Here is a 22,647-nt window from a genome sequence, read left to right on the forward strand (position 1 = left end):
AAAAATGGTTAAATCGTAGCTTTTTGTTGAATTTAGAATTAAGTTTTGACTCATGATCACCTCAAGGGTTCCATTCATGATTTCAGTCTCAGTGTGAAAGTTCATTTTATGTTCTGAAATTATTTCAAGTGGAAAAAAAGCCTTTGTTTAGTTTCATACACAACTTTGCTGAATATCACAACTTGTTTTTTGCATGCGCTAAATCATATAAAAAGGTAAATTCCAAGGCGGTAAATGGCATCACATAATTCACAATTGAAAAAACTTTAGCTTTGTGGATTTTTCTTTTATATTATAAATACAAAAAGGAAAATTCAAGTTAATATAACTAGATCATTTTATTTACCTATTGTAAATGTCAAGTCACTCAAATATAACTGTGAGATTACTATTTGTTATACATTAATATCAAGGTGATTTGATTATTATTATTATTATTATATGGATAAATAAAATGACTTAATTGTGACTTTTTAAAATACAAGGGGTAATTATAAATCTACGCATAATACAATACAATACAATGATCTGTATCTGTATGCTGATAATTATTACAAGGCAGATGGAACTAGTGTTGAAGCGGATATTGAAAGAAGCAAATCTGAGCAGAAGAGGGACACGCGGCGCCAACCCAACACTCTCTCCAACTTTCTTTTATTTTCTCTCCATCCAAACGCTCAAGCTCCCCCTTTTACCAATTATCAATCTTCTGGGAAACATGGAGGATATACAGCCGTCAGACGCTCAGTTAAACGGCGTCGTAGCACCTCTCGTGGTGAATTCATCTGAGACCGTGGGAGTTGGTCCAAAACGCCAGAGACGTCCCAGCGTTCGTTTAGGAGATATCGGCGGAGACCAACCCTACGATTCTCTTGCCCGAAGACCCTCCTCCTCTTCCGCCGCAACCAAGCAATGGAAGCACCACTCAGCTGCTTCTGCCGCCGCCAGTACTAAATCATCCAAGACTCGCGCCCTCACCAATTTCACCACTGACTTCAGCGATGATGAAACGGAAGCTAACAACAATTTTGATGGTGTCGCAATCGGTAGCTGGAAAGTCAAAGATTTCAACAAGCGGGGCTACGCCACTAAACGGGTCCTCTCGAATTGGGTCCCCAAAGTCGACGACTCCAGCGACGGAAACATCAATGCCAACGGTAGCAATAACAACACTATCATCAATAATTTCGAAACAGAGGAAGATAACGACGATTTCGACATGGAAAACTCGGAAAGTCCCAAGAAAGAGCATAGTCCAGTTCGTTCTTTGGATAACTTAGGTGGCCGTGGCAATGAAAGGGAAGTCCTTTTCCATGGAAGGTGCGAGGAAGATGGGGTTAGGATATGGTTGAATAGTTTGGGTTTAGGAAGGTATGCCCCCGTTTTCGAAATCCATGAAGTGGATGATGAGGTTCTGCCATTGTTGACATTGGAAGATTTGAAAGATATGGGGATAAATGCAGTTGGTTCAAGAAGGAAAATGTTACGTGCAATCCAGAAGCTTGGTGAAGGCTTTTCCTAACATATTTTAAAATCAGTTTAGTGTTTCTGAAAGGAGAATTTCATCAGCCATGGCAATGTAATGTAAGAGCTTAAGCCTTATGTTTTACCTTCTTTTCTTCTTGTGTTTGTAGAAAAACAGGAGAATCAAATCAATAGGGAGTTTTTTGTTTGCAATGTAAGAGCTTTTGTTAAGGTAGTGTGCTAAGCTAACTATTGTTGACAACTTCAATGGAAGAATATAAGCTTTTATTTTGGTTAAAGTGATTAACAAAATAAGACAGTTTCAACCTTACTCTTATGGTTTTCTTATTCTTCTTGATTATCCATGGAATATGTTTTCACAATTAGATGCTATAGAAGTGATTTATATGCTGATGATCGCGGCCTATCGTTAAAGCAATGAATGAAGCAATCACTCAAGAAGTGTTTGTTTACTATAGTTGTTTATGGTTGTCTTTGAGTAGTTGTTTCCCCCTTTAATCTGAATTGTCCATGGGCTGGATATGGATATTTTTACACTCCATCTATAAATTTTGCGCTTGTTTGGCATCTCTTTAGGAATATACATGTATTTACATCTCAATTACTTTAATCTAGTCATGTAGAACTATGGTGCTTTTGGTAAGGTAATGTTGACTATTGTTGAGAACTTTAATGGAGACAGTGAGAGAATTTCAGCCTTTTTTATTTGGGGGAAAGTCATTAACAAAATAAGACAATGTCTATCATGTTCTTATGGTTTTTTCATTCTTCTTAATTATGAAATGGAATTTGTCTTTACAATTAGATACTGGAGAGGTAGTTTCTAAGGTGACTGGCATGGCGTATTGTACCAAAGGAACGAAGCAATCACTTAAGAAGTGTTTGTTGACTCTGATTGTTTTTCGTCATATTTACAGTCTGGCTAATTGGTTATATGTAATTTTGCACTCCTCCCGCATGGTGATTATATCTATCTATCTATATATATATATATTCACATCTCAAGTACTTGCAATGTCCAACACAGATATGTTCAATTTTCTTTTAAGTTTTTCTATTTATTTGGAGAATCATACCCCTAAATATGTCCGGATATGAGTCGGGCAACATAGACCTAGTCATCTAGAACTTCCCTTTCACATACAAATGCTGTTTTAGGATTGAAAACCATGTCTGACTTTATTTTATTTTATTCTTTTTTTTGCCTTAATTGAATCAAGTTAATGTATATTTTAGTTAGCAAGTAAACAATACTGGTACTCACCTTAAGCATAGTTCCGAGTGTTTGAACATTCTTATAAGTTAGACTTTTATCATTCAGTACCTTGTGTTGAATATCTGTGGCCTGACATTATAGCTTTCTATAGCCTAAAGTTATGTTAAAATGTCCCTGATTTAACCTTTTATGATTTTGATTAAGATCCAAGAGTGGAGTCTGGCCAACAAATCAACCTGCACTCTCATTGAAACCACACATCAACATTCCCTCCATTGTTCATTGACATCACAGGCTGTGGAGTTCCTTACCAGTTGCAGATATAATTTGTTATGCTGCTGATGGTGATAGTTGATGTTGTGTACTTAAGTTCCTGAGATTGAGTTGGGAGCATTTTTTTGTTAAAAATTGTGGTTTGAATTTAGGCAAGTCATCCTTGGCTATTGAACAAGACTCTTTAATTTCAATACAAGACGGCTATTCCTCCCTCAACTCCCACTTTAGGTTATGATATGGATGGACAACCAAGCATTGAATAAAGTTGTAGTTGTAGCCATTATCAAATGAAAAAGAAAATGGCAAACCTAGTAAATTTGCAAACATTCTACTTGAGAAGTGGATTGTGGGGTTTTTTTTTTTTTGAAAGTTAAAAATGTTTATTAATAAGAACAAGTAATACAACCATTGATAGGGGTCTCATTAAAAAACCTCCTTAAACCTAAGTAGAGGAAAAAGAGTGCACCCTATCAATGAACTCCTAAAACCTAAAGCTCAGCAAACACTGGAAACAGTCCCTAGACACCTCAGAGACCACCCAATATGCTTATACACCTTAAGAACCGCAAATCCCCCTAGGAGAGAAGACAAAAGAACTCCAAACAAAACACAACCTACAGGCAGCACTAGCCAGCTGCAGCAATTATTCCGTGCATTATGGTTAACAAGTAAAGTTGCAATTATTGAGTTGATAGGATGAAAATGATGTTATTTTCGTCGGAGTTGGGACATGTTGGTTAAAGGCTTAGCCCTTTATGACTATCCTTATTCCATGCAGTAATTATGTAGAAATCCAATTACTTCCATAAATCTAAAAATTCCTTCTCCACCTATAATTAATTATTAATGAAAAAAATGATTAAGTCATAACTAAATCAAGCTATTTATTAATGTTGTTAGCATCATAGGAAATGCGGTTGTTGTTGATGATTAAGTCCTAACTGAATCAAGTTATATTATATTGATTCTGCTTGCTTTGGATTGGATTCATTTATAAAATATAAACTTTGTGCTCATGTTGGATCGTTTGCTGATGGCCAAGTCCTAACTGAATCAAGTCATATTATATTGAACCTGCTACTAGCCTTAGATCACTTCCCTTTTTTTTAATAGTTATTTAGGTGTTTGATGCACAAATTAACCATTTTATTTAATGCCTATGTTGGATGGTTGGAAATTCCAATAAGAATTGGCTTGGAGGGTTGGTGTGATGTAGGAATAGACTTCAATAAGTGGCTTTGTCTCACAGCCTTAATTATTTCAACCACACAAAGGATCAGCTGGAGCATCATTAATAATCCACTTCCTGTATATAATAGTAGGTGTTGTTTTAGTTTCCATGAATGTTTGGCAGATGATACAAAAATGGGAGTTGAAGGACTGGAATGATTACCAAATCTTCGGGGAATGAGGGAATTGCAACTGTGCTTATGCTCTTCTTACTTAGGGATGAAGGATGGCTTGTTTTTTATGTTTGGATTATAGGCATCCGGTTCTATTTGAGACAACTTGGGTTTAGTTTAAATACACCATGTGGCAACCACTGAAGGATGCTTTTTCTTATGCTTTAGCAGTTTGAGACTTTAAAATAATGTTCCTTTTGTTTTAGAATAATATTGTACAAGTATTCTTAGGGTAAATCACTTTATTTTACTTCGATATAAATACTAATTATATCATCAAATGGGACGTATCAGTAGAAGAGCATAAAGTATACATGTTTAAAATACAAATACATACGGTTATTGATAGAATTACATACGAAATATATAAATATGATTACAACTCATCAAAATATAGAGAGTAGAATCCGAATAATAAAAAATATTTCTCTCCAACATAGAACATAGTAATAAAAGCCATCTAATTTCTAGACTTGGCGGCGGAGGTGATGGTAAGCACCAGCAAGCAAATCATTGCAACATACGACAGCATCAATGAAGTGCTCACCTGCCCGCAGTATTTCTCAAATCGATTACATATTTTAAGCCAACCCGTCTTGCTGTTTCCGTCTCGGCCTACCGCTCCGATTGTCGTCCCCGCCACCACACCGGATAACATCAGAGACACCATCAACTGCTACGTCCCCGGGATATCAGTGGGATATATAAATATATTTGTATTAAAACCAGCATAACATACCAGATCGTGTAGGAAGAAGATGAAGTAGATAGAAGCGGTTAATCCATGGCGAGAAAATAACATAGCCATCACCAAGGAGAGGAAAGTGAAACCACATGCAATGGCATTCGCCAAGGCGAAGAACCTGCATACATATGAAGGATTATGTTTTGAGCTTTAAAATTTTTCTGGAATTTATTAAAAAATGTGTTGAGTTGTTTACTTGAAAGCAGGAGAATAAGTATATTTAGCATCAAATGACATTCCCATAACAACAACGGTTTGCTTTGCATTGAATATCACACATGCGGCGGCCAATGCCGTCCCGGTCGCCGCAATTCTGAAGAGGATTTGTGCAGCAAATACAAGTCTGTCTGTTTTGGAACATGGGTTTTCTCCCACGCCAGCTTTAGCGGTTTCCATTAATGGGACTGAAGGCTCTGAAGCTAACTCTTGGAAGAAACAGAGAGAGAGAACAAGTGCAGAAGAGCCGAGGGATATCAAGTTATTTATAGAAGAAAAATATCGAATGAAGTTTAGATATAAAACAGAAGTAATTAATTAAATTGGAGTAAAGAAATGTAAAGTCCCATGAATCATCGTAAGCAGATGGATTTTGCAACAAATTTGCCAAAGAAACTCAGATTTGGTTGACCGCACGAATAGTAAATGTAAAAGTTGTGTTGGGCAACTCCCAAACTGCTCATACATAACGTAAGCGCTGGCAGTACCCTTTTCCTATATTCCAAGGCCTAAACCTACCCTGTCACTGTGTGTCCGTTTCTGTTCCAGACATGTATATTCGACTTATGTTAAATACTTTACATATATATGAAATCGTTGATTTCAACGCTTATAATCAACAAACAGTTTCGTTGCAATGTAGATGAATTTTATTGGTTTTTTTCCACTTTGAGATGGATGAATTTTCACATATAAAAAAGTGATAACAAATGCTGCAGCACATCAAGGTTAAAACTACACTGTCCACTTTCATGAGCAGACCTCACAATTACTGGTGATGTTTATGAATTTTGTTGGGTTTTGTCCACAACAAAAGGACCCCAAACCACACCATTTTATGGCCAACAAAAAATCTAGTCAATCAATTAAGATTATCATCAACGGTGAACAAAGGTCCTACCGGGATTCGAGTCCAGGTCGCTGGATTCAAAGTCCTAAGTGCTAACCACTACATAGAACCGCAGGTTGATAACATGAAATTAAACAGAAAAATTCTTAAAGCCAAAGGTCCGGCTTATCAAATGTTTAAGTGAAAATGTTTTAGTTAATTAAATAAAAGCCACAATGACAAAACTACTACTAATATTTGCATAAATGATTATTTTAATCCTTATTTGTTTTAGTAATTTAGCCCTAATGTATCGATTTATGGTCAAATATCCCATGCTGGAAGGAAATCATTAGTAATTTAGCCCTATTTTGTTTAAATCATCTTTTGTGAGTTTCTAGGGCAAAATGATGTTTTTATCAGAAATGAGCAGATCCATAAAAGCTATTGTTATAATGGAGTGATGAGTGGTTACACTGAAACATTAGCTTAATTCTTAGTTTAGCTAAAAGTTTGTGTAGATTGATTTGTTTTGAATAAGATTTGAATGATTTAAAGCTAAAACAAGTGAATTTTATCTTTCGTTTATAGAATTCAGTAGTGACTATCCGTATAATTTTAAGGTTAAATCATACTACTTAGTCATTTTACTTTTATCATCGATCTTTTAGTTTTGTTCACCTAACTATTTAATTGTTATCAGTCAATTCACTTGCCGTTAATAGTTGCGGAAATATTAACAATAAGTGGTATGATTGACAATAATTAAATAGTTAAGTAGTTGAGTGTCAATAGTATAGTTTACCCTAAGTTTAAATGGCTTAAAACTAGTTATCGCTTGATTTACTTGTTTAAAAGGATTCATCTTTGTGTTTTTATTTACTTTTGTAGTTAAATGGCAGGGCCCGAAGAAAGGTGGAAAGTTGGCACCAGCCAAGAGAAAACAGGTAATTATCATTTCATTATCAATCACAAGGATCCCCGAATTATCTTGATATAGGCTTACAGATTACGAGGTGCATAAAAAATCTGAATATTCGATTTTGCACAAAAAATATTCGAAATCGGATTTGGGAAAAATCGGTTTTTTTAAACCGGATCGGATATTTTAAAACCGGATAGTATAACCGGTTTGGGAAAAAATTGGACGACCGGATTTTTTACCGGATAAAAAATTGGTTTTTTATCCGGAAAAAAATTCGGTCTGGGGTTTAAAAATCCGGTCTGGGGTTTAAAAAATTGGATGACCGGATTTTTTACCGGATTAAAAACCGGTTTTTTTCAAACCGAAACCGGTTACACCGGTTACATCATCCAGCCCTTCAAACCGGTTATGATCCGAACCGATTTTTTTATAAACCGATTTTTTGGCTTAATGAAAAAACCGGATCGATTTTTATCCGATTCGGATCGGATTTAAATCTGGCTATGTGCATCTCTACAAATTACAATATGTTTGTGCTCTTGATTCTGTAAATTAGGAGAAGGTGGGCAACCCATTGTTCGAGAAGCGTCCAAAGCAGTTTGGTATTGGAGGGGCTCTACCTCCGAAGAAGGATCTGCATCGATTTGTGAAGTGGCCCAAGGTTGTTCACATTCAAAGGAAGAAGAGGATCCTTAAGCAGAGGTTGAAGGTTCCACTTGCGTTGAACCAGTTTACCAAGACTCTTGATAAGAACCTTGGTATCCAATAAACGGACCTTTGCTTGTTTCGCATTAGATTTGCTGATTTTGATTTGTTTACTCATTATTGTAGTATGCTATTTTACTTAGTCTAGTGTAAGAAAGGAAGAACATTGGAAATGTGGAGAGTTGTCACCTTAAAAACTAGGTAAAGGTGACTTGTTGAACCATGTAATTGGTTGTGGAAGGTTGAATAGGACCCTATGATTTAGAATTGGTTTTTTAATGTTTTTTCTACTTGAGTTAATAGTATAATACCAAATGGTTTGCTTATAATGTGCATGTTCTGTTATCTTGTGGTATCCTTCTCCTCAATTATTTTTATAGCCTATTTCATCCTTGTTTTATCCTTTCTACCTTAACTTTTTTATGGAATACCTTTTGTTCATAATGATTTGGATTTGGTTATTTTATGCCCATTTGCAGCAACAAGTTTGTTCAAGTTGCTTCTCAAGTACAGGCCAGAGGAAAAGGCAGCCAAGAAGGATCGTCTCTTGAAAAAGGCCCAGGCTGAAGCTGAAGGAAAATCTTCCAAGTTTGTTCAAGTTTGTACTTTGAATGTAGTATACTTTTTTTTGCTTTGATTGAAATGCTCTTTTGTTGTCAGTTGCATTATACTCTTCTTTTTTTCGGCAGAGGAATAATTAAATTATCATTTATATAGTTTAACTTTCAAAGTTGTATAGGAGATGAGGACTAATTTAGACCAATGGTTGGCTTAGAGCATCACTATTTTCAAAATTCTTTATTTTATTAACGAAGTATGCTTAGTTTTAACATGAGCTTGAATTGTCTACTTCATGAAACTTGAGTTATAAATTGGTGTTTTATTTGCTTTGCTACAATATTAATAATCATACTCAACGAATTATATAAATGGTCGGTAGAGCCTAATAGAGTTGTAAATGAGACGAGACGGATCTTGAGCTAATCAATATCGACTCGGTTAAAGTTTGTGAGTTTTCGAGTCGAGCTTAAAAATTTTAGACTCTCGAGTTTTCGAGTCGATTCGAACTATATTTTAGAATTTTTGAGTCGAATCGAGTTCAACAATACTCAAATTCAACTCGGCCGTTACCCCCGATAGAAGAAGAAACGACACCATTGTCGATGATGGATACCATAGGTTTCCCCGCTAAATTGGGGATTAAATCTAACAGGGTCACAGTGTGAAAGCTAGCAAATTGCAACGTTATCAGTTTTGCGTGCAAGGAATTCAACGCGTACCTCTTTTATTAAACTATGCAGGTTTTGGTTTACATTTATCTCTCATTTTGTTGGGTGTACCAACCCTGTTTATATTCTCAATAATTTGGACTCTAACTTGGGATATCAACATTCTTATTCAAATAATATATTTTTATATCTACATTAATGCTATTTTAACAGTTGAACTTAATTATGGTTTTGTGGGGGAGAAACTTAATCATAGTGTATTAACACCCACTAATATTAATTATATTGATAAGGTATATTATGCTTTTAGTGAACAAAATTTAGAATACGCTTTTACTGGAAAAACAACAAATCATAAACAATAGAAGATAAAATCAGCGATTAAAACAAGATGAAAAACGAAGGGGAACAGCTATGTAATTTACCCTTATATTTTTATTTTATGGCAAAAAGATATCATAAGTTCTTGTATTTTAAAAAAAAATCAATTTTATCTTTGCATTATTGTTTTTTCAATGTAACCTTTTAATGCCTAATGTTATCCTTTAAGCAATGTTTTTTCGTCATTACGGCGTTGGTGTGGCGGTTTACAATATTGATATGATAATTCACGGTATTGACATAATAGATTAACGTGACTGATGACATGGCCGGTGAATTAAATTGGTAACTCTAATATGGTAGATGAACTGTCAGATCATCATTTTGAATTGGCACACTAGTATTATAATGGTCAACGACGAAAAATATTGATCAAGGACTATATAAAAATTATTTTTTAGTTAGAGAGTCACATTAAGAGAAAAAATAATACGATAATAACTTTAGTTTTTTCAAAAATACAAAAATTATAATGCATTTTTGTTTATTTTTCTCAGACTGGAAATTATTTTACTTTTACGGTTGTAACGGAAGTCGTAGCATAAACATTATCTACAAAGAAAGATATTTTCAAGGAAAATGATGTAAAAGTTTGTTCATTTGAGACGAGTATAAACCAAGGTTGAACAAGAATATCCTCCTCTGCATAATTCCGTCTACTTTATGCGCCATCTCCAAAAGGAAAGCTCGCGCCGGTGAAAAAAATGGCTTCTTCCTTCTCCTATTTGACCGTGTTGTACCTCTCTTATCTGCCTTTACTCTTCCAAGCCACCCTGGGATCATCAGATCATCACACGATCGTCCTACCAACGACGCCGGCGAACCATATCTTTAAAATTGCGATCTTTGCCGACTTACACTTCGGGGAGAACGCGTGGACGGACTGGGGACCGGAACAGGACGTGAATTCTATGAGGGTCATGTCAAGTGTGCTGGACAACGAAACTCCAGGTGATATTTATCCATTGTTCCTTTACTCTCCATACTCGAATTTTTAGTTAACACTCGGTTTAGCAGATTTCGTAGTGTATCTTGGAGATGTTATTACGGCCAACAACATCCCGATTGCAAACTCAAGCTTATATTGGGATCAGGCACTCTCTCCAACAAGATCCAGGGGCATCCCTTGGGCTACCGTGTTTGGAAACCATGATGATGCTCCGTTCGAGTGGCCCATTCAGTGGTTTGCTGCCCCTGGAATTCCTACGCTCCTTTGCCCTGTCCCCAATTCATCCTACTCAGGTAAGTGGATGAATTGCAATTCATATTGTTCTATGCTAAGAAACATGACAATTACCTTAGCGCACCGCATGTGTGGTTCTAGGGGAAGACTGTAGTTTTAGGGGAACATCACGATTGGAGCTGATGAAAAACGAGATGGATAATAATGTGCTCTCATTATCTAGAACCGGGCCTCAATGTCTATGGCCGGCTATATCCAACTATGTTCTCCCGGTCCTGTCCAACGATAAACGTTTAGTGCATCTCTACTTTCTTGATTCTGGTGGAGGAACCTATCCACAAGTTGTATCAGCAACCCAAGCCAAGTGGTTCAAGCGTGTATCTGAAGAACTTAATCCCGATTCAAGGTACGAAAATAGCGTCTTATCAGACCAGTTTCTTGAATTTCTAACTTGTTCTTCACTTGTTACATTAGGAAATAAAGTGGAATGGATGAATAATTCAACATACCAGAGGAAAAGAAAACATTGCAATTGTGTCTGAATGAGGGTCTCAAAAACATCATTTGTCAAATAAATAAAAAATTTGTTGGACAGGGTCCCAGAAGTAATCTTCTGGCATATACCAAGTAAAGCTTACAGGAAGGTGGCTCCTATATTCAGAATATACGAGCCTTGTGTGGGTTCCATTAATAAGGAAAAGGTTGCTGCTCAGGAAGCTGAAATGGGCATCATGAAGATACTTGTTAAAAGGCCATCCGTCAAGGTGATTTCATGCATAAATATGCCTTTCTTTTTCCTTTTACGAGTCCTATCCGCAAACCGTACTCGAATTTCTAAGGTTTGAACTTGAGATTTTCTACTTTAGTAATTTGGATCACAAGCACACATATGTCCTTATGAGTTGCCCCTACCGTATAGGACATCATCTCATCTAGTTTGTGTTAGAAGAAACCATCATATGCAGGGTAAAGAGGTTGAATGGGATGTAAACTTGTTATGCAGGCAGTGTTTGTAGGGCATAACCATGGATTGGACTGGTGTTGCCCATACAGGAAGCTCTGGCTTTGCTTTGCTAGACATACAGGTTACGGTGGATACGGAAACTGGGCTAGAGGGTCTAGAATCCTTCAAATCAATGACCACCCTTTCTCCATAAGCTCCTGGATAAGGATGGAAGACGGTTCAATGCATAGTGAAGTAATCCTTAGTTAATCAATTCTCAACATATATATTGTTACTCTCCGTCTCTCTTTGTCTAATTCAAATTGTCATCACTCAACACTTATATATTAGAGGAAGTTGAGACCGGCACCGGCAGTGTATATTGAGAGATGAAAATGGCTCCAATTCTCCATTCTCATCTAACCATACTTCGACAAAATAGGTGGGCTCACCTCCGTAAATACCCTTCACCCACCCACCAACCCAACCTACTCTGCCTCAACCTTTCAAACATGTACTTAAATAATTTATAAAAGTATTTAAATTGATATAGGATTAATATATAATTTATAAAATTCTATATAATATATAAATTTTATATTTAAATATTATAAAAACGAAGGTTATCATAACATAAAAAATGAAGGCTAATATAATACATTTAGAAAATATAATAATTTTTTGTCTTATAACTTTTGTATTTTTTTTAATTTTCAATCCTTTCAATTTTCTTAAGATTTTTTTACATGTTTCATACTAAACAACAAGCTAAACTTTAAGTTTAATAGGTTTTCTATTTGGATTATCATTTGGTATCTAATCTACTATTACAGAGATAATATTTTAAATCCAATTTGGTTCATTTACAATGTAAAGATTCAAACCATTAAACTTGTTTAAAGAATCTAGTATCTTATCTCATCAAATTAATTTATTATTGGTAATCTAATAATATTTCAATAAATAAAATGTAACTTCAAAAAATAGTACAAAAAATGTGAGAGAGACGGTAAAAGAAACTCCGCAAGCTTTTAACGGAGAGGATTAAGGGAAAATATTTAATTATTAATGGGCCTATTATTGTCGTAACCAGTATTTTTTTTGTAGGAAGCCGATTAGTTACGACGATTAGGTTTTGAAAAAGTTTTGTTAAAAAGATGAGAGTCGTCACCAATTATTTTTAAGGTGAGATTAGAACACCAAAAATTGATTAACTTTAATAAACCATGTTATTTTAATGAAATACCAACGTTTTGATATGCGGAATTAAAAATCAGGCTCGGGAATCAGTTATGTGTGGGGAATGATTAGCACTCACATCGTCCAAAATTGATATCTAATTAATTACCCTATATTTTAAAATTGAAAATTTTAAGTTTGAAGTTTTATTTAGTTTAAAATCCATAACGCATGCAAATTTAAAATGATGTCAATTTATTATGACCAATAATGAATACCCCGAACACAAGCAGAGGTTTCATTATTAATCCTAATAAATAAACATTGTCTTAATAGTTTTAAAATCTTGATGTGGTTTTGAAAAGAATGTATATTTACTTCGGAAATTAAGAGTGGTTACCCCTGGGCATAATGCGGAAGATACACAATTAACCCCTAATAAATTAACACTTCCCTATTTTGAAATCGAATCATGAAGTCAAACAATCAATTATTGAACCTAAATATACTAAGTAAATTAATTAAGGCTTCTCTCTAACTAAAGTGTCAAATTATAACTTTTAAAGAATCCAGAGGATTAAACCTAAAATGTAGGTTCTAATATTAACCATGATCAATTTTAACTAATTATCGGATCGAATAATTAATTCAGAACCTCTAGCATAAATATGAGGACCAAATCAAACATTCACCTAAGTTAAAGGATTAAAGTGAAATTAAGTTAAAATATGGGCTCTAATTATTAATCCTAGTCAATATTAGCAAATTGTTGAATCGGCTAATTAATTTAGAACCTTAGACAAAAACGGGGACCAAAATTTAGTTCTCCTTAATTAAAGGACTAAAGTGCAATTAAACCTAAGATAGAAGTTTTAATATTAAAACCTAATCAATTTTAACCAATTATTGAATCGAATAACTAAAAAAGAACCTCGGGTCAAAGCGAATGACCAAATCAGAAACTCTCTTAAATTAAAGGACTAAAGTGTAAATTAAACCTAAATGGAGGATCTCAAATTAAAACCTAATCAATTTTACCTAATTATTGAATCAAATAACCGAAATGGAATCTCGGGCAAAAGTGAAAATCAAAGCAGAAGTTCATATAAATTAAAGAATTAAAGTGAAATTAATCATAAAATGGAGGCTCTAATATTAAAACCTAATCAATTTCATCAAATTATTTGTAACACCTATTTCTCGTATATGTTTCCGTACACAAGTCATAGATATCACATGACTTGTAAAAACATTCACCCATTTGTAAAACCCATAAAAATTTTGTTTTAAAATTTAAAACAAAACATTTTAGTACAATAATAAAACAATCGTTGAAACATATTACCAAAACTATCACTTTAAATACAATTCAGAGCATTTTTCTTTATTTCGATTACATGGTAGCAATTTTTCAAAATAAACATGATTTTCCTACTGTTACTGATGAGAGTTAACCTTAGATTGATGATAGTTGCAATTGCACCCCTTACCCGACTAATCTTTGCTTTTACCTAGGCGTTAAATCAACACACGTTAAGTATTTACTTAGTGAGATATAATATTGTAAAGAAACTGCAATTTATATATATATATCATGGCTATTTAACGACGAACTAAATCACATACTCTATAAAGATCAAATAAATCCTTTTCAGTTAAACTCGATTTCTTTCATACAATCATCGAAATTATTCTTAGTATGCCCAGTATACCTATTTTTCTGTATATTTTCCCCCATTAATCTTTAGTAATTATTCTTTATTTTCATTTATGGCATCCTTTCATGCCTATAATGCACCGTTATGCATTTTCATTTACGACATCGTTTCATGTCGTTAATGCATCGTTATGCATTTCATATATGGCATTCTTTTATGCCGATAATGCACCATTATGCATTTTATTTATGGCATCCTTTCATACCGATAATGCACCGTTGTGCATTTCATTTATGGCATCCTTTCATGGTGATAATGCACCGTTATGCATTTCATTTATTCATTTATTTTAGAGCATTTCATACTCTAAAACTTATTCATAATATCCAATTCTATACACATTATAAACATATATCAAATATTGTAAAACATACATTAAATCAAAACATTCTAATTTGACTCATTGTGAATCTTCCTCATCTCATATATAAATACAATAAATGTACTCACCTGGTATGCCTCGTTAATATGCTTTAAGGATGCCCAGCTATTCGAAAACTTTATCTTTGTCCTTTTCCTTGCTTGACTCGGGAGCTTGGTTACGATCTACACAAGCATCCATTAATTACACATACCATACCAAATGTTAGTATACTTCTCTAACATTTATACATTTTAAAAATACTTAAAAGTATTACTATATTAAATTTCTATCAAAATTCATCATATCTTAAAGTTTCCAGATTCAATAGAATCGGTACCCCTATTATGGTATCGCTACTTATATACTATTGTCGATACTCCCCTTTCAGTATCGATACCATTTCTACATTCTGTAATCCATGGTATCAATACATTCCTTTTAGTATAGATACCCACATTAGTATCGATACTAATTGCATCAGTATCGATATTGTAAATCATAATTCTTCAAATTTAAACCTATAGTATCGGTACTATTCTTCCAATACCGATACCATTACCTAGATTTTCCATTTTTCAGCTTGATTTTTACAAAATTTTCATTTAAAACTCTTACTTTTGCCTCAACAATACCCTTAAATTTAACATCACTTAACCTAACTAACTTTCCTCCATTTAGCTTCTTATAAAATCTAAATTCTCCAAAGAACATCTAAAACTAAGAATCATACTGTAACGCCCCCAACCCGTATCCGACCCGAATACGAGTCTAAGGTCTCACATTGACTTTTCAACTTTGACACTTAAAGAAAACAGGGAAATTTAAAACTTTCATTAAAATAAAAAGGACTTATTTACATGGATTGACCAAAACAACCAAAATTGATAAGAGCATTCATAACTGACACTTTACTTACATGCCAACATACTATACACGACAAAATACATACTTTATCAGTTACTTCTGATTTGATCCGTTAGCAGTGTTGCTGTTCTTGTCACCCTATTACCGCTCTTCCTGATTCTTGGTACCTACGTGTAAATCACTTACACCTAAGTCACAGACTTAGTGAGACATAACATAAATGTATGTATTCACATGTATAACCATGAATTTATGAATATGCGTTCTTACCATGAATCAGGACATTTCAATGTTCATGTATCGATTACACTATAATATATATGATGATAACATGTACATATAACACATACATTCTCATGTCAATTCCACTTTAATTTATCTTTGGATTGCCCATGTACATTATTGAGAACAAAGGTATGTGAGTACATAGAGGTTGTGCACTATGTTGTCACCACAGCTCGTATAATTCCCTCAAGGGGCACTGAATATTTTTCCCGAAGGACCACTGATTGTTCCGAAGAACCACTATGTTCCGAAGGACCACTGATTATCCCTTGACTCTTGGCATGCCAATTATACCTATAGCTCTCGTATCATATAACATGGTCTTAAATATGAATACATTTTTCATTTCATATCTCTTTCATCACTTTTCATATAAACACATATATACATATTTGCATTAATCTACATACCTGGATTGTTTCTCTTGTAAGGCATTCGTTCACATAATATAATATTGAAGCATAATGAATTATGCATGAAACCATTATAGAAATAATACATGTATACATGTACATGAATATGAAATCATGAATTCAACTATCAGAGATAGACTTATCACAAGTCTTATCTCTATACACTTTAACTATAAAAGGCACTCACCTTGGCCTTGCTTGTTTCAACTTGATCCTAATCCTTTGTTTGTTCCGGAACAAAATTATGTTCTATATCTACATAGTAATACATTGATACTAATCAGTATATTCTAAACTATCACTCCTTAGGCTAAAAATAAAGCTATTTCCAACTTTTAATGATGGTATGCATCGATGCACTACACCATGTATCGATGCATCCCTTGACAGGTGCATCGATGCACTACCTATGCATCGGTGCATAAATCCCATTCGATGTTTGTATATTAAACGGGTGCATCGATGCACTCCTTATGCATCGATGCATTAATGGCATTCGATGTTCCTTATTTAAGAGTGCATCGGTACACATTGAATGTGCATCGATGCACAAAACCCAGAAATTGCATTTTAAGCCCGAAAATCATCAATTCTTCACTCAATTCCTCTATTTTAAACCCCTATTATGTCATTAAACCCAACCATCATTACTTAAACCAACTTATATCCATGAAAATCATCTTTAACCTCAAAATCATATCCTTCATATATAATTCAAGAATCATACCCAAATTTTAATATGTTCTAAATACACTTCTAACACTTCATATTCCTTGATTAAGCCGATGACAAGTCAAATTCAACCTCCAATTTCAAATATGAACTCTATTTAAAAATTCGCTTTAAGAACTCATAATCTTTAATTCTTCCTACACTCTTCATCTTGTTGTTTTACAACAACCTAAGCTTTCCTTAAGCTTAATTATCATCTAAGGAGCAAAACCAACCTTAAATTTCAACTAACAAACAACTTATAAGAAATCTCACCTTTGTTATGAGTTTTCACGTTGGGAGGAAAGAAGAGAAGAAGAGAAGAAGAGAATTCTGGAAGCTTATGTTTTTCTTCCTTCTTCCACGTGTAGCTAAAATAAATATATCTATTCTTTAATTATTTTATATGCAAATGACCATTTTACCATTCTATTCCTATTTCCTTGCAATTTAACCCTATATCAATTACAATACTATTCAATTATTATTCTTTAGTCACCAAATTCTGAAGTTTTATAATTTAGTCACTAACCCAATATTGAGGTTGTTACAAATCTCCCCCTTAAGAAAATTCATCCTCGAATTTTCCTTATGCGAAGAGATGGGGGTACTGAATCCCCATATCCTCTTCACGTTCCCATGTTGCTTCCTCTATCTTGTGATTCCGCCATAATACTTTAACTAATGGAATGATTTTTTTTCTTAATTGCCTAACATCGTAAGCTAAGATTTTAACCGGTTCCTCTTCATAAGTAAAATCCGGTTAGACCTCAACCTCTTCTGAAGTCACGATGTGGGAAGGATCAGATCGATACTTCCGAAGCATTGAGACATGAAAGACATTGTGAATTTTCTCCATTTCAAGTGGCAACGTCAGTTGATATGCTATTGGTCCAACTCTCTTTACGATCTCATAAGGGCCAATGAACCGAGGACTCAACTTTCCTCTTCGACCAAACCTCAAAACCTTCTTCCAAAGAGACACTTTGAGAAACACTTTATCTCCAATTTGATATTCGATCTCTTTTCTCTTTAGATCCGCGTACGATTTTTGTCTATCAGCTGCTGCTTTGAGATTACTTTGAATTACTTGAACCTTTTCTTCCACTTCTTTGATCAACTCTGGACCAATAATTTCTTTGTCATTAAGTTCGAACCAATTTAGAGGCGTACAATACCTTCTTCCATAAAGAGATTCATAAGGATCCATTTTGATGCTTGATTGATAACTATTGTTGTACGCAAATTCAACAAGTGGCAAGTACCTTTCCCATGATCCTTTGAACTCGATAACACAAGCTCTCAATATATCCTCCAAAATTTGAATTGTTCTCTCAGATTGCCCATCGGTTTGTGGATGAAACGTTGTACTAAAGTTTAACCGAGTTCCCAACGCTCCATGCAATGATTTCCAAAATCGTGAAGTAGATTTAGGATCTCGATCTGAAACAATAGAAATAGCTACACCATGTAGACGTATAATCTCCTTGATATATAACTCGGCATACTTATCCATGGAAAAGTCAACTCGTATTGGAATAAAATGAGCTGACTTAGTCAATCTGTCTACAATAACCCATATTGAATCTTTTTTATTCGGAGTCAAAGGCAACCCCGTTACCAAATCCATCGTTACATTCTCCTATTTCCACTGAGGAATAGACATAGGTTGCAACAGTCCTGACAGAACTTGATGTTAAGCTTTAACTTGCTGACACGTCAAACATTTGGATTCAAATCCCGTAATGTCTCTCTTCATTTTAGGCAACCAATATCGACTCTTGATATCCATATACATTTTGTTTCCTCTTGGATGCATAGTCAATGGACTGCAATGAGTTTCCGTTAACAAGTATTTCTTTAATTCATTATCATCTGGAATTACTAACCTCCCTTGATAATATAATTTCCCATCATCTTTCATTACATAATCTGTGGCCTCTCCATTCCTTATCTGCTGTAACTTCTTTAAACACTTTTCATCTCCAGCTTGCAATTCTTTAATTCGGTCTAGTCATGATGGCTTGAGAGTCAATTCTGCACATACGGCGCCATCTCCTCTTAATGATAGTCTGGCATCCAAAACTTTTAAGGTTGCAAATGTTTTTCGACTTAAGGCATCCGCTACCACATTCGCTTTCCCCAAATGAAAATCGATCACTACATCATAATCCTTTAAGAATTCCACCCATCTTCTCTGTCTTAAATTCAATTCTTTCTGAGTTATCAAATACTTTAAACTCTTATGGTCCGTATACAAATAGAAACTTTCGCCATACAAGTAGTGACGCCAAATCTTAAGAGCAAACACTACTGCATCCATTTCTAGATCGTCCATTGGATAATTCTTCTCGTGTGGTTTTAGTTGTCTCGATGCATACTCTACCACTTTGCCCTCTTGCATTAGCACGCATCCCAATCCATTATGAGACGCATCACTGTACACTACAAAGTTCTTGTCAGACTCGGGTTGAATCAACACTGGAGCTTCGGTTAAAACCTTTTTCAGCCTTTCCAAACTTTCTTCACACTCCGGAGTCCATACAAATTTTACCTCTTTCCTCAATAATTTAGTTAGGGGTAATACTATTATCGAAAAGTTTTTAACAAACATTCGGTAATAACCAGTTAACCCCAGAAAACTCTGGACTTCTGACATATTCTTTGGAATTTCCCACTCTAAAATAGCTTTGATCTTTTGAGGATCCACTCGAATTCCTTCATTAGAAATCACATGTCCAAGGAATGTCACTTTCTTCAACCAAAATTCACATTTGGAGAGCTTGGCATAAAGCTTCTTTTCTCTCAAAGTCTGTAGAACTGTCTTCAAATGCGAATTTTGTTCTTCTTCCTACTTCGAATACAATAATATATCGTCAATGAATACCACAACAAACCGATCTAAATAGGGTTGAAATATTTGGTTCATAAGATCCATGAAAGCAGTCGGGGCATTCGTAACTCCAAACGACATCACAATAAACTCATAATGACCATACCTCATTCTGAATGCCGTCTTTGGAATATCTTTATCTTGAATCTTCAATTGATGATAACCAGAACGTAAATCAATCTTCGAAAAACTGAAGCTTCCTTTAAATGATCAAATAAATCGTCAATTCGGGGGAGTGGATACTTGTTCTTGATGGTCACTTTATTGAGTTGCCTATATTAATGTAGAGACGCATGGATCCATTCTTCTTTTAAAACTGGAGCTCCCCATGGTGAAACATTCGGTCTAATAAACTCTTTTCCAATAATTCTTGTAATTAGATATTTAATTCTTGTAACTCTTTTGGGGCCATTCTATATGGTGACATGGCAATAGGTGCAGTTCCCGGCATTACTTCAATCTGAAATTTTACCTCTCTGTCGGGTGGCAAACCCGGTAACTTTGCAGGAAAAATGTCAGAAAACTCTCTAACTGTAGGAATTTCTTATATCCCTTTCTCTTTTGCCCTCACATCCAGCACACTTGCAATAAAACCCTTGACATCCCTGTAGCAATAACTTTTTTGCTGACATCACTGCTATTACATTAGCCAATGGGTTCCATCGTTCACTAAATACAATAACCTCTATACCTTCTGAACTTCTCAATGTTACTCTTTTTAGTCTACAGTCACATTAGCATAGTAATGATATAACCAATCCATTCCAGTATCACCTCGAATTCGTCAAAAGGTAATTTCATCAGATTAGCAGGGAATTCAATTCCCTAAATCCATATGGGACACCCGCGACACACCATATTGACTCGAGCACTACGTCCTAACGGATTAGTCACTATTACATCATTGCTAGTAGATTCTAACGGAATATTCAATCCTTTCACCAACTTACTACAAATGTAAGAATATGTGGACCCCGTATCAATCAATACAAACACATTCTTATCATACAACTGGAAAATACCTGCTATGATCTCTGGATCATCTCTATCCTCGCTAGTCCTGAGATTATACACACGAGCTGTAGAATATATTTCTTGCGGAGCTAACGACTCTGATTGACTTCTTCCTCTGCCTCTACCTCTCTGTGTAGCCGAGGCAGACCTCTCTAGCTGAGCAGATTCACCCGCTAATATGAGACAATCCCGAACAAAATGTCCAGTGTCCCCACATTTAAAACAGGCTCCAGAAATCATCCTGCATATCCCCGAATGGTTCCTTCCACAATGTGGACATTGTCTGACTTGGCTCGGGTTAGATCTCCCAGCTCTAGATCTTATTGATTGTGTCTTTCGACCCCTCATCTGATTTAATCCCCGTACAGAGTATGTAACTGACTCTAATCTCGCTTGGGGTCGAGGACCAGCATCTCTTCCCCTTTTTGATGGTGTCAAACTCGATGATGCACCTGTTCTTTTTTATGTCTGAGCCCGCGAATCTCTGAACCTTTCATTCTGAGCTCTTTCTAGAACTTTTGCACGGTTCACCACTTCTTGAAATAAGGATAGATTTAACACAATTAGCATTTCCTTCAGTCGTGGACGAAAACCTTCTACGAACCAATCACAAACATCCTTTTCTGTAGGAATTAACTCAGCAGCGAAGCGGCTCAACTTGTTGAATTCACATTCGTACTCATACACTGTACGATTACATTTCTTCAAGTTCATGAACTCTTGCTTCATTTGTCGGATGAATTGATCTCCAATGTATTTATGTTTGAACTCTTCTAAGAACAAAGACCAAGTTACTTTATCACCAGGCATTCTCAATGTAACGTTGGTCCACCAAATCCTTGCTTACCCTCGGAGCAAAGAGACTATTCCATCCAACTTTTCTGGATCGGAATAATGAAATCCCTCTAGCATGATTTTTACATCATTAAGCCAAAGGTCCGCAGCAATAGGACTTTCTTTAGCTTCACCTCTAAGCTCTGGTGCTCCTAAACCCTTCAACTCCTTCGCAACATTCATTCTTTGAGTTGAAGTAACAGAAGGTTGAAAATGCGCCAATACCGCGTCCAGTGTTCTGAAGAACACATCTTGATCATTTACAGGCACTCCAGAGGGTGCCTGATCTTCACTCTGCCTGGCTAGGGCAGGTGAATTACTGCTTTCAGCGGGCCTATCATCTCCCGCTTCACTTTTAGAGCTACCATGTTCGGACATCTATAAAAACATATCCATATCATTCTATCAGCAAAACAACATACTTACTATTATATCAAATCAGAAGTTTGCACTATTTTGTTGGCATGTATACTTTATATGACACTCTAGACTTCGGTTTATGCCTAGAATCGACTAAACCGTAGCACTGATACCATTAAATGTAACACCCCTAACCCGTTTTCGACCCGAATATGAGTCTGAGGTCTCACATTGACTTTTCAACTTTGACACTTAAAGAAAACAGGGAAATTTAAAACTTTCATTAAAATAAAAGGGATTTATTTACATAGATTGACCAAAACAACCAAAATTGATCAGAGCATTAATAACTGACACTTTACTTACATGCCAATATACTATACACTACAAAATACATACTTTATCAGTTACTTCTGATCTGATCCGCTAGCAATGTTGCTGTTCTTGCCGCCCTATTACCGCTCTTCCTGATTCTT

General features: G+C 35.1%; 4 protein-coding genes across 5 annotated transcripts; 3 read left to right on the forward strand and 1 right to left on the reverse strand.

Moving 5' to 3' along the window:
* The first annotated feature begins 618 nt into the window (after positions 1-618).
* LOC120207715 lies at positions 619-3,004 on the forward strand. Of its 2 annotated transcripts, XR_005524234.1 has the most exons (2): positions 619-1,584; positions 2,906-3,004. XR_005524234.1 is itself a non-coding variant. In XM_039207138.1 (1 exon), the coding sequence occupies exon 1, from the start codon at positions 719-721 to the stop codon at positions 1,520-1,522; it is 804 nt and encodes a 267-aa protein (XP_039063069.1). In that variant the 5' UTR covers positions 619-718; the 3' UTR covers positions 1,523-1,763. The 2 variants fall into 2 exon arrangements, 1 of the variants encoding a protein (XP_039063069.1); XM_039207138.1 differs by lacking the exon at positions 2,906-3,004 and having other exon boundaries at positions 619-1,763.
* Positions 3,005-4,840: 1,836 nt separating this feature from the next.
* Positions 4,841-5,556, reverse strand: LOC120207709 (CASP-like protein 1F1). Its single transcript, XM_039207131.1, has 3 exons — positions 5,322-5,556; positions 5,120-5,243; positions 4,841-5,053 (listed from the first exon to the last, which is right to left on the reverse strand). Exons 1-3 carry the CDS (start codon positions 5,519-5,521, stop codon positions 4,841-4,843), a joined length of 537 nt encoding a protein of 178 aa, XP_039063062.1. The 5' UTR covers positions 5,522-5,556.
* A 133-nt stretch (positions 5,557-5,689) lies between these two features.
* On the forward strand, positions 5,690-8,501 carry LOC120207710 (60S ribosomal protein L7a-2-like). The gene is made up of 5 exons (XM_039207132.1): positions 5,690-5,747; positions 7,062-7,117; positions 7,652-7,853; positions 8,280-8,398; positions 8,490-8,501. Exons 1-5 carry the CDS (start codon positions 5,690-5,692, stop codon positions 8,499-8,501), a joined length of 447 nt encoding a protein of 148 aa, XP_039063063.1.
* A 1,520-nt stretch (positions 8,502-10,021) lies between these two features.
* On the forward strand, positions 10,022-11,905 carry LOC120207716 (probable inactive purple acid phosphatase 16). The gene is made up of 5 exons (XM_039207139.1): positions 10,022-10,361; positions 10,428-10,652; positions 10,735-10,999; positions 11,189-11,357; positions 11,597-11,905. Exons 1-5 carry the CDS (start codon positions 10,115-10,117, stop codon positions 11,804-11,806), a joined length of 1,116 nt encoding a protein of 371 aa, XP_039063070.1. The 5' UTR covers positions 10,022-10,114; the 3' UTR covers positions 11,807-11,905.
* Positions 11,906-22,647: the final 10,742 nt, after the last annotated feature.

Source organism: Hibiscus syriacus, unplaced genomic scaffold (genome assembly GCF_006381635.1).
Source record: "Hibiscus syriacus cultivar Baekdansim isolate YM2019G1 unplaced genomic scaffold, ASM638163v2 tig00015152_pilon, whole genome shotgun sequence".
Taxonomy (NCBI): Eukaryota; Viridiplantae; Streptophyta; class Magnoliopsida; order Malvales; family Malvaceae; genus Hibiscus; species Hibiscus syriacus.

Coding starts and splice junctions, on each gene's coding strand:
- LOC120207715 (XM_039207138.1), top strand. CDS start 719: ATGGAGGATATACAGCCGTCAGACGCTCAGTTAAACGGCGTCGTAGCA.
- LOC120207709 (XM_039207131.1), bottom strand. CDS start 5,521: ATGGAAACCGCTAAAGCTGGCGTGGGAGAAAACCCATGTTCCAAAACA. Junction 5,244..5,321: donor ACTTATTCTCCTGCTTTCAA/GTAAACAACTCA, acceptor ATATGTATGCAG/GTTCTTCGCCTTGGCGAATG. Junction 5,054..5,119: donor TCTTCTTCCTACACGATCTG/GTATGTTATGCT, acceptor GGGACGTAGCAG/TTGATGGTGTCTCTGATGTT.
- LOC120207710 (XM_039207132.1), top strand. CDS start 5,690: ATGAATCATCGTAAGCAGATGGATTTTGCAACAAATTTGCCAAAGAAA. Junction 5,748..7,061: donor GCCAAAGAAACTCAGATTTG/GTTGACCGCACG, acceptor TTACTTTTGTAG/TTAAATGGCAGGGCCCGAAG. Junction 7,854..8,279: donor GACTCTTGATAAGAACCTTG/GTATCCAATAAA, acceptor GCCCATTTGCAG/CAACAAGTTTGTTCAAGTTG.
- LOC120207716 (XM_039207139.1), top strand. CDS start 10,115: ATGGCTTCTTCCTTCTCCTATTTGACCGTGTTGTACCTCTCTTATCTG. Junction 10,653..10,734: donor CCCCAATTCATCCTACTCAG/GTAAGTGGATGA, acceptor GTGTGGTTCTAG/GGGAAGACTGTAGTTTTAGG. Junction 11,358..11,596: donor TTAAAAGGCCATCCGTCAAG/GTGATTTCATGC, acceptor CTTGTTATGCAG/GCAGTGTTTGTAGGGCATAA.